General features: G+C 33.8%; 1 protein-coding gene across 1 annotated transcript in view; it reads right to left on the reverse strand.

The window, feature by feature from the left end:
• Nucleotides 1-2010: 2010 nt before the first annotated feature.
• LOC117167973 (elongator complex protein 2-like) overlaps nucleotides 2011-14709 on the reverse strand; it is a 33853-nt gene continuing 21154 nt past the window's right edge. Inside the window, exon 2 of the mRNA XM_033353248.1 lies at nucleotides 2011-2143. Coding sequence (XP_033209139.1) covers nucleotides 2011-2143 — 133 coding nt within the window. The remainder of the gene's footprint in view (nucleotides 2144-14709) is intronic.

The following is a 14709-nucleotide window of genomic DNA, read 5'->3' on the forward strand; positions in this document are numbered from 1 at the left end:
AAACCTGAGCCTAAATTTTCAACCATGTCTCTTAATGCGAGTGAAATCCAACAAGCTGTTATATTTTGGATTAAATTTATCCAGGCAAATTCCTTTTCTAATGAGATAAAAGCTTTGAACGAAGAAGATCGGGTGGTTCCAAAGAACTCTCTATTAAAAAGTTTGAATCCATTTTTGGATTCCTATAATCTCATAAGGTTCGATGGAAGACTACGGCATGCTCCTATCAGTTTTGATAAGAAGCATCCTATAATTTTGCCGCCTCGCCACATAAGTGAGCTTATCGCCACGCATGTTCACCTTGGACCATTACGCGGTGATCAGAAATTAACTTCACCTACGCTCAGACAGCGTTACTGGATTTTACGAAATCGCTCTTTGGTTAAACGACTGATCAAAGGTTGCTTGGGGTGCACACGTTAGAGAGCGGCTTTGTCTCAACAACTTATGGGGGACTTACTTGAATTTAGAGTCACCCCACATCGTCCATTCACACATTCTGGCGTGGACTATGCAGGCCCATTTAATGTTCGCTTTGCTTCCGGTCGTGGCAGAACTAGTTACAAAACTTATGTTGCGCTTTTCGTCTGTAGTTGCACGCGAGCAATTTAGAACTCGTTTCTGATTATTCATCTGCCACTTATCTTGCCGCCTTTTAGCGATTTTCTTAAAGGCGAAGAAGACCTGTAAACCTGTACAGTGATAATGGTACGAAATTTCACGGTACTGACCGGAAATTAAAAAATTGTCTTTTGAATCTTAGACTGAATGCTAATTTGCATAATGAGTTCGCAGTTCAAGGTACTTCTTGGCATTTCATACCTCCTTCCGCTCCGCATTTTAGGGGTTTATGGGAGGCTGGAGTTAAGTTTTAAACACCATCTGAAAAGAATTGTAGGTGCACGTACTCTTACATACGAAGAGTTTTATACCCTTCTTACTCATATAGAAGCTTGCTTTAATTCCCGTCCTATCGCCCCTCTTTCAAATGATCCTGAAGACTTTTCCTATCTTACAACTGGACATTTTCTGATTGGAGTCCCTTTGGCCAGCATTCCAGAACCCTCATTGGAATTTACTTCGGAACATCGATTAAATCAATTACAGTTAGTACAAAAAATTTCAGATATTTACTGGAGGAGATGGGCTGTTGATTATTTACAGTCTTTACAAAAACGCTACAAATGGTTCAACAAAGAACTAAATCTTGTGATCCGTGATATCGTTCTTGTGAAACATGATTCGTTACCGTCTTCTAGATGGTTCTCAGGTCGCATAATTAAATTCTACAAGGAAAAGGACGATTTAGTACGTTCTTTTCAAGTAAAAACTGCCAGTTCGGAATACGAACGTCCGATTACTCAGATTTGTCTGTTACCAGTCAGAGCGATAGAAATGAGCGAAATCTGAACAACTATTATCAATTAGATTTCAAAAGAAATTATTCTGTAAATTTAGTGGATTATGGCGGGCGGCTAAGACTATTAAATTTTAGTTACATTTATACTATTTTTTTACGGCAGGCGGCATTTTGATTGTTGACATATACTCGACTAAGCACTTATTGTTTTCTTTTTAGCGTGCAGTTACCACTCACGAGACAGGCGGTATGTTTAAAGTTCTAATGTTTAATCTTTATGCGATTTACTGCAATTGAAAATTATTCAATTTATCGGCACCGCCTATTTCAAAGGTATTTTCGGTTTTCTTATTATTTAAATGAATGTTTGAAGTCACGTGATTTCTCAGTTTGAGTGTGTGATGATAGCCTTGTCGCTAGAGAAAACCAGTGTGCGAGCAGCAGTGAATTGCGACAGATCGTTGTCCGATCTTTTCGGATCAGTAAAGTGATTAACTCAATAAAGACATTAAATCTTACATCTTACAAAAATGTCTATATGTTCACCGCATTTTATGATAATTCGTACGCGACCCAAAAAACTTTGGTTCTTCGGGCTTCGACTACGGCGTCGCTAACCAAAAAAAAGAATAAAGAAAATTTTTTGCCTATTATTCCACTGCACAGAGCCATAAAATCCGCAATTTCCAACCCAAGTGCATCTGAAAGGCGTGGGATATCAACACCACCAAACCTCCTGATTTGACTCTGACAAAGCTTTTCGATTTGTATACATCTTGGTATCTAGAAAAGGAAAAAAAAAATAATGTCAGCGAGGATGATTTCATCAATACAGGTTTGGTCCATCTTTTTCCTTTCAAAAGACCGATCACGAAAGCTAAGTATGAAGATTTAATGGACTTGATGGAATTTATTTCAGAGGGATGTAGGGCATTTTATGAAGAATTAAACTCAGATGACAAAACCATCGACTGCGGTTTAGCCAGCGGTGTTAGTGATAGCGAAGACTGAAAAAGTGTAAGAACAAATTGATAGATGCTTGTGCCTAATTTGTAGAATAACTTACGTTAAAAAATTTTCAACTTGCGAATAAAGAATCGTCAACCGAATACTTAGACTTATTTTCTTCTTTGACTTAGCACATCCAATACTTTGAATACTAACGAAGCAATTGTGCTACATTAAAATATAAAAGAATTTGTGAAAGGTAAGGAAATTCAAATTACTAAAGTTCAAAATTTTTTAGAATTTCGAAAGTTTTTCTCAATTTTTACAAGTCTAAAAAGTTTTCTTGCTTTGAATTTTTCGAAGACAAACAAAATTTCAAAATTTTAGAGAATATTTGAATTCAAAAGTTATAGTTTCAAAAAGTTTGTTGAAATTTTCACTCGAAAGTCGCACGGCTTTTGCGTTGAATGCCCATTGAATTTGTGCAATAAAAAGAATTTCGAATTGTATTCGTGCAAATTTTGTTGCGAAATCTCGTTTCTAGATTCGTCGAAGGGAGAAAGCGACCGCGTGGTGTTCAAAATTCTTTTTCTTTTCGAAGAATGTCTGTATTTTTATTCTTAAATTCATTTTTTTGTTTTAAAATTTCACTACTTTGTTGTAAATTCGATTTTTTTTTTTATTCAGAAGTAATTCTTGGAACTCAAAATTTAACTCCTCAATTTTTGGTCAAAAGTTAAATTATTTGGTTAAAAATTGAATTATGTTGTTAAAATTCCATTTTTTTCGAAAATTTAACTAAACCATTTTTGGTTTATTAGTAACTTATTGTGTTAAATTAAAATTCGTTTCTTCATTCTTCGTGTTTAAAATTTTACCTGTTTAGGTACAAATTAAGTTAAAGCAAAAATATTGAATCAAAAATGGACTAGTGAAATGTTTGGATAAAAAAATGATTTTTCAACAAAATACTTCAATTTTCAAACAAAAGAATTAATTTTTAAGTAAAAAAGTTTAATCTTTAACCAAAAATGGGACAGTTAAATTTTGAGTTCAAACAATTAATTTTTAATAAAGAAAAAAATATAATTTAAAACCAAACAGGGAAAATTATCAACAGTAAAAAAATCATTATAAACCCGCAAAAAAAAACAAAGTTTCACCAAATATTTAAATTTTAAAGCAAAAAATTTGATTTGAAAACAAATAATTTAATGTTCAAACCAATCATTTTCTACCGAAAACATCAATTCAAAATTTTTTTAAATCAAGCTTGTAATAATGAGAAAACGAATTTCGAAAAAATAGATAAATTTTCAACGAAAAACGGTTACATTATTTGTTTAAAAAATAAATTAGTATAATTTTCGACAACAAAAGAAAAATAATTTTTAACCAAAATAGATGCATTTTCAAACAAGCAGAATAATTTAATTCCAAAAGAGATGAATTTTTAACTAAAAACGCTCAATTTCCAAGCAAAAAAATTTAGAATCAAATAGTTCAATTTTCAATGAAGAATTAAATCAATTTAGAATTATAAAAGATCGATTTTTAACAAAAAAGTATACCATGAAATTCGCAGTTAAATTTTTTTAGCCCAAAAACAATTAAATTTTCAACAAAATATAGTTGAATTATCAATAGAAAAAAAAATCATTTTTAACATCAACAGGTGGATTTTCAAACAAGAAGAATAATTTTTAACAAAAAAGAGGAATTTTCAACTGAAAACGATAATTTCTAAAAACAAAACAAAAATGTCAACAAAATTGTTAAATTTTCAACTTTAAAAATGAAGGAAACAAATGCATTTTAAAGCGAAAAAATACATTTTGAACTGAAAAATGTAAATTTTAAACCAAAAATGAAACAGTTAAATTTTCAATTCAAAAAATCAATTTTCTACAACAAAAACAATCGAATTTATAACAGAATAGTTACATTTTGAAACACGGAAGTAAATGCACAAGCAACAAGCAAAATATTTTAATAAAAAGATGAATTTTCTTCCAATGAAATTAATTTTCTCTAAAAACAACAAATTTTAAAGCAAACACGAAAGCAAATCCGAACGTTCAAATGAACGAAATGAAAAAAAAATAAATATTTTTTTTTCTGAAATTAGCCTAGCGGAATTAGTTCAGCTAAGCATAAAAGTGAGTATTATACGAAAAAATTTCAAAAAAAAAATTTTTTTAAGGGTAAAACAACCTAAAATGTAATGCAGATAGGGGCAACACAGAATGTGCCGAATGACCACCTTTATACACTTTTTTATCCAATAAACGATAGTGTTAATTTACCTTGTTATAGAACAAGTTTTTTCAGGGGGGTAAGAACCGGCGGAAAGAATATTTAAAACCACCCCTAGTGTATCAAAATCAGAAAATCGTCAAAATAAACCCCTTTATACAGTTTTTTTTCGAGTTAAAAATACGTTTAATTTACCTTCTTATAGAAAAAGTTTTTTCAGGGGAGTAAGAACTGCCGGAAAGAGTATTTAAAACCACCCCTAGTGTATGAAAATCAGAAAATCGTCGAAGTGACCGCCTTTATACAGTTTTTATTGAGTTAGCTTCTCCTCTAAGTCTACCAGTAGGATATTAAATAGTAACGGACTAAACGGGCACCCTTGCCTTAGACCTCGGCCTGTCCAGAAAACCTGCCCTTTTTTCTTTCCTATTTTAACCGTAATCCTGGTTTTAGTAAAAATTTCCTTTATCCTCTCCACCAACTTGTCCTCTATACACCCTTTTCCATTGCCTGCCATAGCACTTTTCTGTTCACTTAGTCAAACGCTGCTTGGAAATCTAGGAACAAAGCAACTAGTTTCCCTTTCTTTCGCCCCAAATTTCTGTTAACTAAATAGTTAAGTACGTAGATGTTGTCTATAGTTCCCATCCCTTTTCTAAATTCCGGCTGATTATGTGGGATACTTTCTTTTTGTTCTACCTGATGCTCCAACCTTTTTCTTAAGATTTCTGCATATATTTTATAGCCGACTGACATGAAAGTGATCCCCCTGTATTCCTCTACCTTCTTTCGTTCCCCTTTCTTGACAAGCGATACCACCAGTCTCGTCGTCCACTCTTCCGGTCAACCTTCCCCTTTCCAGACCTTGTTGCAGATCTTCCACATCCCATCCCAAATCCCTTCTCCTCCACACTTCATGGCTTCGTTCTTCATCCCATCTTCTCCTGCCGCCTTGTTTCTTTTTAACCTATTAATTGCCTCATCCACTTCTTCTCTTTTTATCTCGTTCCCTTGCTCCATTTCTCCTTGGACTATTCTACACTTTTCCCCTTTGATCTTATTTTGCTATCCCCCTAATAGACCCTTAAAATAATCCGTCCATTCCTCAATTTCTATTTCTTCGTTAACGCCCTTCCTTTCACCTTTATCCCTATTTATCACATCCCACACCCTACCTTCTTTGATCGCTTTTTCTACCTCTGCTTTATATTCTTCCTTTCCCCTTTGACCTTTTCTTTCCAGCATCTTCTCATGTTCTTTTTTCCTCCTGTTATACTCTTCCTTCTCCATTTCCCCTTTTCTCCATTTTCTCACACACTCTTTTATTCTCTCTTTACTCTCCCAGCATTCCTCGTCCCACCAGCCTCTTTTTCCCCCTACTCTTTCTTCTTTAGTACCCAGCTCATCCTTTACCTTTTTAATGGACCCCTTCAACCTTTCAATTAACGAGTCTATTCACTCCTCTTTTTCATACGTAACCTTCTCCTTTTCCATCTTGTGTTTAAACTCTTTTAATTTACCAACACCCCCCCCCCCAGACTCCCATTTTCGTGTTTCTTTCGCATCTTTTTTCCTTTTTCCCTCTGCCGCGCTTACTGACGCCTCTTCATAGTGTAACTCCATTTCCTATGAATGTGATCTCCCCTTCCTCATCTCCTTTCATATTGCTATTGCATATAAACCATCCTGTTTCTCCTATCATGTCTAGTAACTTCCTCCCCTCCGTGTCCGTCTCTCTATGTTTGGAGTTCCTTATATATGCCTCCTTCACTTTATTCCATATTCATCCCTTGTTCGCCAGTCCATGCATTTAAGTCCTCTCCTATCAAAACCAATTCTTCCTTCGTTTCCTCCATCCACCTCCTTATTACTTTCCAACCTTCCTCTTCCCCTCTTCTTCTGTATACACACACCAGTGCTTTTTCTACTTTCCCTATTATAACTTTTCTTACCACTGTTCCATCCTTTTTCTCTATGTCCCCATCTTTTCTCCCTTTTACTGCTAATTCTTTTTTCACCCCTGACACCATGCCGCCCATCCCTCTCCGTTTAACGTGTTCTTTTCTTGGTTCTTGCATTGTCCACACATAACCTTTCGGTAACAGCTTTTTTATTCCCTTGCAGTCCTTCTCATCTGCCCAAGTTTCACTCATCATAATCACATCCCACTTTTCTAACTCCTCCCAAAATCCTTTATTCTTGTTCTTCAAGCATGACACATTCCAGAAAGTTATTTTCACGTTTTTCTCTTCGCTTCTTTCTTCTTTCCTCTTCACTTTATTTCCCCTTTCCGTTTGGAAAACCCCTCTGATTTATTTTAAGACTCTTCTTCGTCTCCCTTCCCTCTACCTTTCTCAAGACTTTTTCCTTTTTTCCTTAATTCTTCTAATTCTTCATCCCAGCACCATTCCTTCCCATTTATCCATAATCTGTCTCTCCCTATCCACACCATATGGCCCTTTTTCCTCTCTACCTGAGCCCTCTGCTCTATTTTCCATCTCCGTTTCCTCTCCCTCCATGTCATATCATCTTCAATTCTTTCCCTTCTTTCTCTCAATAATTTTTTTCCCTCCATAATTTTCTTTTTCTCCTCCTCACTCTTCACTTTTACAAGAAACATTCCTTCTTTTCCTTCCTTTGTCCCTCCTATTCTCTTGACTCCTTCTACCCTTACCTGCACTCTAATGTCTTGCAAAAGTTTTTTTATTTCCGCTTCTCCTATTTCACTCTCCACTTTTAATCCCTGAACTACTATGTTATTTTTCCTCTTTGCCCTTTCTTCCCCTTCTAATCTTCTTTCAATCTCACTGAGTCTTTTCTTCAATCTTTCATTCTCACTTCGGACGTTCTTTCCATTCCCTTTAACTATTTCCTCATTTTCTGTTTTTTCCTCATATGCTCATTCCTAATTTCTAGACTGCATACCCGTTCTTCCAACTGTTTTATTTCTCTAGATCTCTCTTCGTCAACCTCTCTCTGTCTATTCTTAATGCTCTCTAGCTTACCCCAAACCTTGTCTTTCTCCTCCTTCTAGCGTTTAACCCATTCTTCCCATTTTTCTCTGACCTTTTTCACTTCCCCTCTTACATCGTTTCCCTGCCTATTCATATCCCTATTTATGTCATGCAATCTCTTTCTTGTTTCCCCTCTAAACCCTTTAATGAGAGCTTCCAATTTTTTAAACATCCCCCCATCCCATCTCTCTCTGGTGTTTTCCGTTTAATTCTAACTCTCTTGTTATCCTGGTTCCAGGTATGTTAAGCTGACACAACACTATGAAGGTATAGAGATGTAACCTATTTCATAATTTAGGGCTTATTTAGGGCTAATTTGGGCCCGTGGTCCTAAATTTTGGGCTCTTTTTTTTAAATAGTGTTTGCGCTAGCTTAACGTTAAGCTGGCCGAACATTGCTGTAAAAGGTACTAAAAATAAGTTCACGGAAAATTCACCTTATACAATAATTTAGGGCTCATTTAGGGTTCTGGGAATATGATAATTAAAATTTTTTTTAAATTGTTTAAACAATTCTAGTAAAAATGAAGAAACAATTTTCTTTCTTTGCCCTATGTTAAGGCTCAATTGGGGCTCTATAAATATGGTATTTGAATTTTACAATAAATTATTTAAACAATTATTTTTTTTTTTAATTTGCAACAAAAAATATTTTCTTTTCTCCTACATAATTTCAGGCTCATTTAAGGCTAATGAAAAATCATCGACCGAAGGTCGCGCGATATTTCCTTTGCCTTTTTTTTATATATGGTGTTGTACCACCTTAACGCTATAAAAAATACATGAAGAAAACAATTAAACCTATTTTTACTCCTCGCATAATTTAGGGCTGATTTGAGGCTAATTTGGGCCAATGGTCCTAAATTTTGGGCTCTTTTATTTAAAAAAAAAAATAGTATTTGCGCTAGCTTAACGTTAAGCTGGCCGAACATTGCTGTAAAATGTGCTAAAAATGATTTCACGAAAAATTCACCCGATACAATAATATAGGGCTCATTTGGGGCTCTGGGAATATAATATAAAAATAAAAAAATAAATAAAAATTTAAACAAAAACTGTTTTAACCTTTTTTTATAATTTTTAATTATTATATTCCCAGAGCCCTTAATTAATGAGCCCTAAACTATTCTATAAGGTGAATTTTTAGTAAAATCATTTTTATAACGTTTTAAAGCAATCTTGAACCAACTTATTGTTAAGCTATTGCACACACTATTTTTTACAAAAAATACGAGAGCCCAGAATTTAGGACTACGGGCCCAAATTAGTCCTCAATGAGCCCTAAATGATGCGAGGAGTAAAAATGGATTTTATTGTTTTCATGTATTTTTTATAACGTTAAGGTGGCACAACACCATATATAACAAAAAAAAGGGCAAAGGAAATATCACGCGACATTCGGTCGATGATTTTTCAAGAGCCTTAAATGAGCCTGAAATGATGCAAGAGAAAAGAAAAGAAAATATTTTGTTTTGGCAAATTTGTTTAAACAAAAATTGTTTAAACATTTTTAAAAATTTTTTAATTATTATATTCCTAGAGCCCTTAATGAGCCCTAAACTATTCTATAAGGTAAATTTTTAGTCAAATCATTTTTATAACGTTTTACAGCAATCTTGAACCAACTTATTGTTAAGCTTTTGCAAACAATATTTTTTACAAAAAAATACGAGAGCCCAAAATTTAGGATTACGAGCCCAAATAAGTCCATATTTATACCATATTTATGGAGCCCCAAATGAGCCTTAACATAGGGTAAAGGAAGAAAATTGTTTACTTCATTTTTACTAGAATTGTTTAAACAAAAATTGTTTAAACACTTTTTTTAATTTTTCATTATCATATTCCTAGAGCCCTAAATGAGCCCTAAATTATTGTATAAGGTGAATTTTCCGTGAAATCATTTTTAGCACATTTTACAGCAATGTTCGTCCAGCTTAACGTTAAGCTAGTGCAAACACTATTAAAAAAAAAAAAATAAATAAAAGAGCCCAAAATTTAGGACCACGTGTCAAAATTAGCCCTAAATTATGAAATAGGTTACATCTCTATACCTACATAGTGTTGTGCCAGCTTAACATACCTCCTGGTCCCTTTCTACCTCATCTTCCCCAGCCACTCTTCCTTTTTTCCTCCCCTTCACTGCTAGTCGCGCTTTCCTTTTGTTTTGGCGTTCGTCCAGACTTCTATTCGGACCCGCGTTGCCAAGTTTGTTAAGGCACTGTAAATTTGAGGGCCTTCCGCGTTGCTTGCCCGTACCTGAGTCCGCTACCCTCCCCACCCGGGTCGACTTCTCGGCACTTTCATCACCGCTGCAGTCACTGTGATCAACGTCACCCATCCCCCCACTGCCAATGCTTTCAGCAACGTCAGCTGTTGCTGCCACTACGGTTTTCTGCTCTGTGCGATCGCCCAGTAACTGTTGCCCTCTGGCGCCAGTTTGTGGACTTCGCGTCGTCGGCATTCTACCTTAACCAAAGTTCCGTGACGTTTCCCGCCTTTATCACCTACCTCTTGCCCCCCTAACCAAGCAACTATTTTTTAGGGTTGTAAAATTTCATGGAACTTTGGTTCAATGAAAAGTTTCATGAAACTTTCAAGGTCTCGTGAAACATTGCAATGTTTCAAAGATGGTGGCGGGAAAATTCAAACCGCATATAATAAGAAGTGAAAATCAATTCACATTTTCTCAAGTAATCGTTGATTACAAAATTAATTAAATGATGCAATACGCTTTGATAATTTAACTTGCGGTGAAGTGGCATACGATACGAGTAACAAGTACCTGACCTATAAGATTTCCGCGCATGCGCATATGGAAGTTCTCTCCTTCCCCCCCAATGTTCCATGAAACGATGAAAATTTGACTGTGAAAAATTTGAAAGTTTCAAATGAAAGTGTTAATGTTACAATGAAACGTTTCATTGCTCACAACCCTAGGTACTATTTTTCCACTCATAACCTCAAAAACTTCACACGCTCCAAATTTTCACTTCAAACTACTCACTTTCACCCTTCATACCTTTACCTTCACTCACCCTTACATTTTTTCAAAAACCCAAAAATTATTCCAAAAATTCCAAAAAGTGATTTTTCCCCATGAATTTTACAGGGGAAACTTCAACTCAAAACCGGCACCTGTTAAAATCGAAAAATAAGAAAAAAATAAGAATAATGGATTTTCTTTTTTCGTATTTAGAATGAAATTGGGGGGATCGTAGCCCTCTAAAAAATAAAGCCCTTTTTGAGCCACCCTAGTTTACATTATATTCTTATTCAAATTTGAAACTGTATTTCTCTACACTTAATTTATTAAAAATCTTTCTAACTAAGTTAAAAGAATTAAAATATGTGTACATATAATTGAGAAAATTGAATTTAAATACTCATTTCACAATATCGAAAGCACCATAAAATATTATATAATTGTACTACAAGTATTTAAAAGAAAAAAAGAAACTTTTATTACGAAAGTGATAGCCAAGATCTAATTACATAATCTGAGAGGAAATAACATATTTATATTACTAAATATTAAAAAATTTAAATCCAATCTTTATGTACTTTGATATTTTATTTTTTATTGTTAAATTTTGATTTATATTATATTATTAAAATTAATGATTTCACAATATATCTATTAATTTAATAATCTTTCATATTATTTAAAAAAATTAAATTTTAAAATAAACTTTAAAATATTATTCCTGTAACATTGAATAAACCACATTTTGGTGAAGAGTATCTTCAGTAATTTAATTTAACGATTGAAGAATTATGAAAAACAAATTTAAGTACTATACATCATAATAATTCATTGAAAAAAACAGTTGTTATTGAAAGTGAAAATAAAAATACACAAACTGAAACAATTATCTGCGATGGATAAAAGTAGCAATCTTGTTGTCGATTACAATTTCATGATTCCTGATTTTCTTATTATTTACAGGAGTACGAATAATCGCGCAACTTACGAAGGCCCATCTGGAGGCGGTGGTTGCGTTCGACGATTATGATATTAATCGAGAATTCCGGAAAACGGTGAATAGAATATTAATATCATTTTTTACTTGAAACACATTTCTTTGGTTGTTTCCTATATGAGTTATTTTTTAGGATGAGCAGTCTAAAAAAGTAGAAAAAAGCACTCTTCACTCGCAGACGTTTCCATTGGTGAACAGAAGAAAGGCAACAAAATTGAGACAAAATCGTTCGCCGGATGATGCGTTTCGGGAGTAAGAAAGCAATGTTCAAGCAGATCGCTCTAGATCTGGATCTAGAACTGCAACTTGCGTACACGGGAGACCAGCGCGAGGCCCGATTTAAAACTATTAAGAGGCGTGGGACTGTGGCACGCAAACACAATTCAACAACGGGAAACAGCAGGAAGGTTATTGAGTTTGAGGAGGAACTCAACCAATTATGTGAAATCGATTACAGCTTCCAGCCAGAGGTTCTGATGAGTGCAGGAAGGATGGAATTACAGGCAAAAGAGAAGCCAATAAGTAAAGGCATTTAATCACATTTATTTGCAACTTTTTATTTATCTCATGAGCACATTAATTTTTATCTTATTTCCTTTACAGAGAAGGAGTCAAACAAAAAATAGCGAGGCCGAGTGAAATTGTCCTGCAAATGCACGAAGAGCGAGAAACTAATAGGCGCATGAGATACGAGGAGAGGGAACAAAAAAAGAAAGACGGGCACGAAGAAAAAATGCAGCTTCTGCGGCAACTCATCAATGCAAAATAATTCAAAAACACACACATATCGGCTGCCTCTATATATCGCGAACTCTGTAACATCCTAATCTCATGAGTCACTTGACTTAGTCCGTCGCTATGATGTATAACCAGGCTCATTCGAGTAAAAGGTTTGAATAAAAAATAATGATTATTATTTTAATTATAATAAGCCTATGAGAACATAATTAATAATACATGTTTTAACCAGGATTTACTATCTAAATAAATTTAGATGAGGTTATATTTTCACCGCAGATACAATTATTGGCACATCTCGTTTCGTTTCCTTTCCCCTGCAATTTTTGCAGCATTATCGTGGACGGGCAAGTTTTGTGACATGTGGATTCTACGATATCAAATCTCGATGCTACATTTCTGATTACGCACTTATTTCCTGCAAACCTACTTTACTGTTTACTGTTTACTGTTTTTTTTAGGGTTTCTATGAGGTAAAAACAAATATAATTGTTCCAAATTTTGACAGAATCACAGTCATATAATATATTTTAATATGTACCATAGAAATGTCAGAAGTTGCGTCTCAGTTGAAGTGCAGGATAAACCATTCTTGTTTTTGCTTTTAAAATCTGATTTCTCATACATTTCTGCCAGTTTTTCGTACATGGACTTCGATAATCGAAAATTTCTTCTGAACTGGAAAATGAAAAGTATAGATTTTATTACAATTCATAGCTCAATTTTCAACTAAAACAATTCATTTTCAAATTAAAAAAAAAAACTAGTGTCAACAAAAAATAAATTACTTTATTTTAAAATTTTCTTTAATGGAGCCTTTTCAGTTGAAAATTCATTTATTTTGTCCAATATTCGTTCTGCTTGTTAGAAAATTAATCCTCTTGGTTGCAAATTCATCTCTAATTGTAAATTAAAAAGTTTTCTGTAATTTTTTCTCCCATTTTTTTCCTCAAAGTACGACTAATTAGTTTCATCCCTCTAGTGCTTTTGTAACCCCAGCCCCAATCAAACCCTAATTATTATGAAATTCTTTAAAAATATATAATTTTGAAAAGTCCAAAATTGTTCAATGATTATTGATGCATTTAGTATCGAAAGTGCCTCTAAAAAGTTTCATCCCTCTAGTGCATGCGTAACCTTCGCTCACAAATCAACCCCTAATTATTATTAAAATCTTTAGAAATACATAAATTTAAAAAGTAAAAATTATTTCCAATGATTGTTGCTGCATTTTGTCCTGAAAGTACGACAAATTAGGTTCATCCATCTAGTGCATGTGTAACCCCCGCCCCCAATAAACCCCTAATTATAATTAAATTCTTTAAAAATACAGAATTCTGAAAAGTCCAAAATTGTTCAATGATTATTGTTGCATTTAGTGTCGAAAGTGCCTCTAAAAAATTTCATCGCTCTAGTTCATGTGTAAACTCCGCCCCTAAATCAAACCCTAATTATTATTAAAATCTTTGGAAATACATAAATTTAAAAAATAAAAATTATTTCTAATGATTATTGCTGCATTTAGCTTTGAGAGTACGAGTAAAGTTTCATCCCTCTAGTGCATGTGAAACCCACCCCGAATCAACCCCTAATTATTATTATATTCTTGAAAAATACAACATTTTAAAAAGTCAAAACTTGTTCAATGATTGTGTCTGCATTTTGTCCTGAAAGTACGACAAATAAGTATTATCCACCTAGTGCATGTGTAACCCCGCCCCAATAACCCCCTAATTATTATTAAATTCTTTAAATAAAACATCATTTTGAAAAGTTAAAAATTATTCAGTGAATATTTCTGCATTTAGTGTCGAAAGTGCCTCTAAAAAGTTTCATTCCTCTAGTGAATGTGAAACCCACCCCGAATCAACCACTAATTATTATTATATTCTTGAAAAATACACAATTTTGAAAAGTCAAAACTTGTTTAATGATTATTGGTGCATTTTGTGCCGAAAGTACGACTAATAAGTTTCATCCCTCTAGTGCATATGTAACACCCGCCCCAAATCAACCCCTAATTATTATTAAATTCTCTAAAAATACATACTTTTAAAAAGTCAAAAATTGTTCAATGATTATTGCTGCATTTAGTGTTGAAAGCACGACTAAGGTTTCATCCCTCTAGTGTATGTGACACCCACCTCGAATCAATCCCCTAGTTATTGTTAAATTCCTTAAAAATAGAAAATTTTGAAAAGTCAACATTTTTTTAGCGATTATTGCTGCATTTAGTGTCGAAAGTACCTCTAAAAAGTTTCATCTCTCTAGTGCATGTGTAACCTCCGCCCCCAAATCAAGCCCAAATAATTATTAAAATCTTTAGAAATTCATAAATTTTACAAGTAAAAATTATTTCCAATGATTATTGCTGCATTTAATGTTGAGAGTACGACTAAAGTTTCATCCCT

Source organism: Belonocnema kinseyi, chromosome 2 (genome assembly GCF_010883055.1).
Source record: "Belonocnema kinseyi isolate 2016_QV_RU_SX_M_011 chromosome 2, B_treatae_v1, whole genome shotgun sequence".
Classification (NCBI taxonomy): Eukaryota; Metazoa; Arthropoda; class Insecta; order Hymenoptera; family Cynipidae; genus Belonocnema; species Belonocnema kinseyi.